The sequence below is a fragment of the Stegastes partitus genome, unplaced genomic scaffold (genome assembly GCF_000690725.1).
Source record: "Stegastes partitus isolate 25-593 unplaced genomic scaffold, Stegastes_partitus-1.0.2 Scaffold2568, whole genome shotgun sequence".
NCBI classification, from domain to species: domain Eukaryota; kingdom Metazoa; phylum Chordata; class Actinopteri; family Pomacentridae; genus Stegastes; species Stegastes partitus.
The window spans coordinates 33,841-35,056 of NW_007580299.1; the positions used below are offsets into that span (position 1 = coordinate 33,841).

Genomic DNA, 1,216 nt, shown 5'->3' on the forward strand with positions numbered 1-1,216 from the left:
GGGTGTCCTCACCGGGACGAGAACTGGCGACCTACTTGCTGTGAGGCAACAGTGCTAACCAAGTCTCCACCTTGCAGCCCTCCACTCAATCTAACCGAGTGGAAAGTTTCTGTGACAGGCAGCTTCAATCCCCTTAAAACCACAAGAGCCCTCCCTCTTTGACACCATTTTTTATTTATTTTTGATCTTGATAAATGTAACGCTGCAGCACATTCTGTTTAGACGTCCTTCACCGTGGTTCTAAGAGCATCTTCGTCCAACCGTTTGAAGGAACATCGAGGCATCATGAGGACCACTTACATCCTTCTGCTCTGCGTCCTGGGAGCTGCAATGCTGTCTACAGTTATCTGCCAGAGTAAGATGACTTTAGATCATTATGTCATTTAGACAGAAGTGTTTCTTCTCACGGCGGCCTGATGGTACATCTCTCAATGCTCTGTTCTTCAGATTCACTTGGTCCAGACAAATGCTGCTTCAAACACTACCCAAGAAAACTGAAAAAAACCCACATCAATTCATATTACATGACTGATCACCGGTGCGCCAAGCCTGGAGTCATGTAAGTGCTGCAAACTGGATTTACTTTATTCTCACTAAGTTAAACACAATCATCTAAATAAGTGTATGTCTCAGTATCACGATGAAATTTAAAGTATGAAATTGGTTGTTGTTATTTTGTGTCTCATTTTCACTCCAGTTATCAGTAAAGCGTTCCCTCGTGTATGTTTTTGCTCCGTAGCTGTTCTTATTTTGGATGAAAAGTCAAAGAAGAGTGTTGATAGTGATAATGACGTTAACCTTTCTCACTTTTTTTATTTCAGTTTCACTACAAAAAAATCTGTTCCCATCTGCGTGGATCCCAGTCTCCGCTGGGTCGGGGGCATCATGAAATATGTGGACGAGCGCTCCTTCTAAACCAGCTGCCTGTTGGTCCGTCCAGCTTCTGCTTCTTCATCAAACCACATCCTATGAAATGCATGTAACCGTGTGCTCATGATTTTCCTAATAATGGGCAAATCTTCTACAAGTAACTAAAAACTTTGCTTTCTAGTGGCTTCATCTGGAGGTTGAATTGAGCCACTGATCAACCATATCCTGTTTGTGTAACGACCCTCTGATGCTTTGCATCACCCGCATTAACCTGCAGTATAAACCTCATATAAACACAGTCAGCAGTGTGAAAACTTCTTAATTTCCTCCTGAGCTGTCAAGTCTT

General features: G+C 42.7%; 1 protein-coding gene across 2 annotated transcripts in view; it reads left to right on the forward strand.

Annotated features, from left to right (window-relative positions):
- The first annotated feature begins 178 nt into the window (after positions 1–178).
- LOC103375372 (C-C motif chemokine 4-like) overlaps positions 179–1,216 on the forward strand; it is a 3,738-nt gene continuing 2,700 nt past the window's right edge. The window contains exons 1-3 of one of the 2 annotated variants that reach the window (XM_008305634.1): positions 179–355; positions 448–559; positions 822–1,168. In XM_008305634.1, the coding sequence (XP_008303856.1) occupies positions 286–355; positions 448–559; positions 822–915 (276 nt within the window). In that variant the 5' untranslated portion in view covers positions 179–285 and the 3' untranslated portion in view covers positions 916–1,168. Of the gene's footprint in view, positions 356–447; positions 560–821; positions 1,169–1,216 lie in introns of those variants that run through there. The other variant, XM_008305632.1, reaches the window with a different exon arrangement.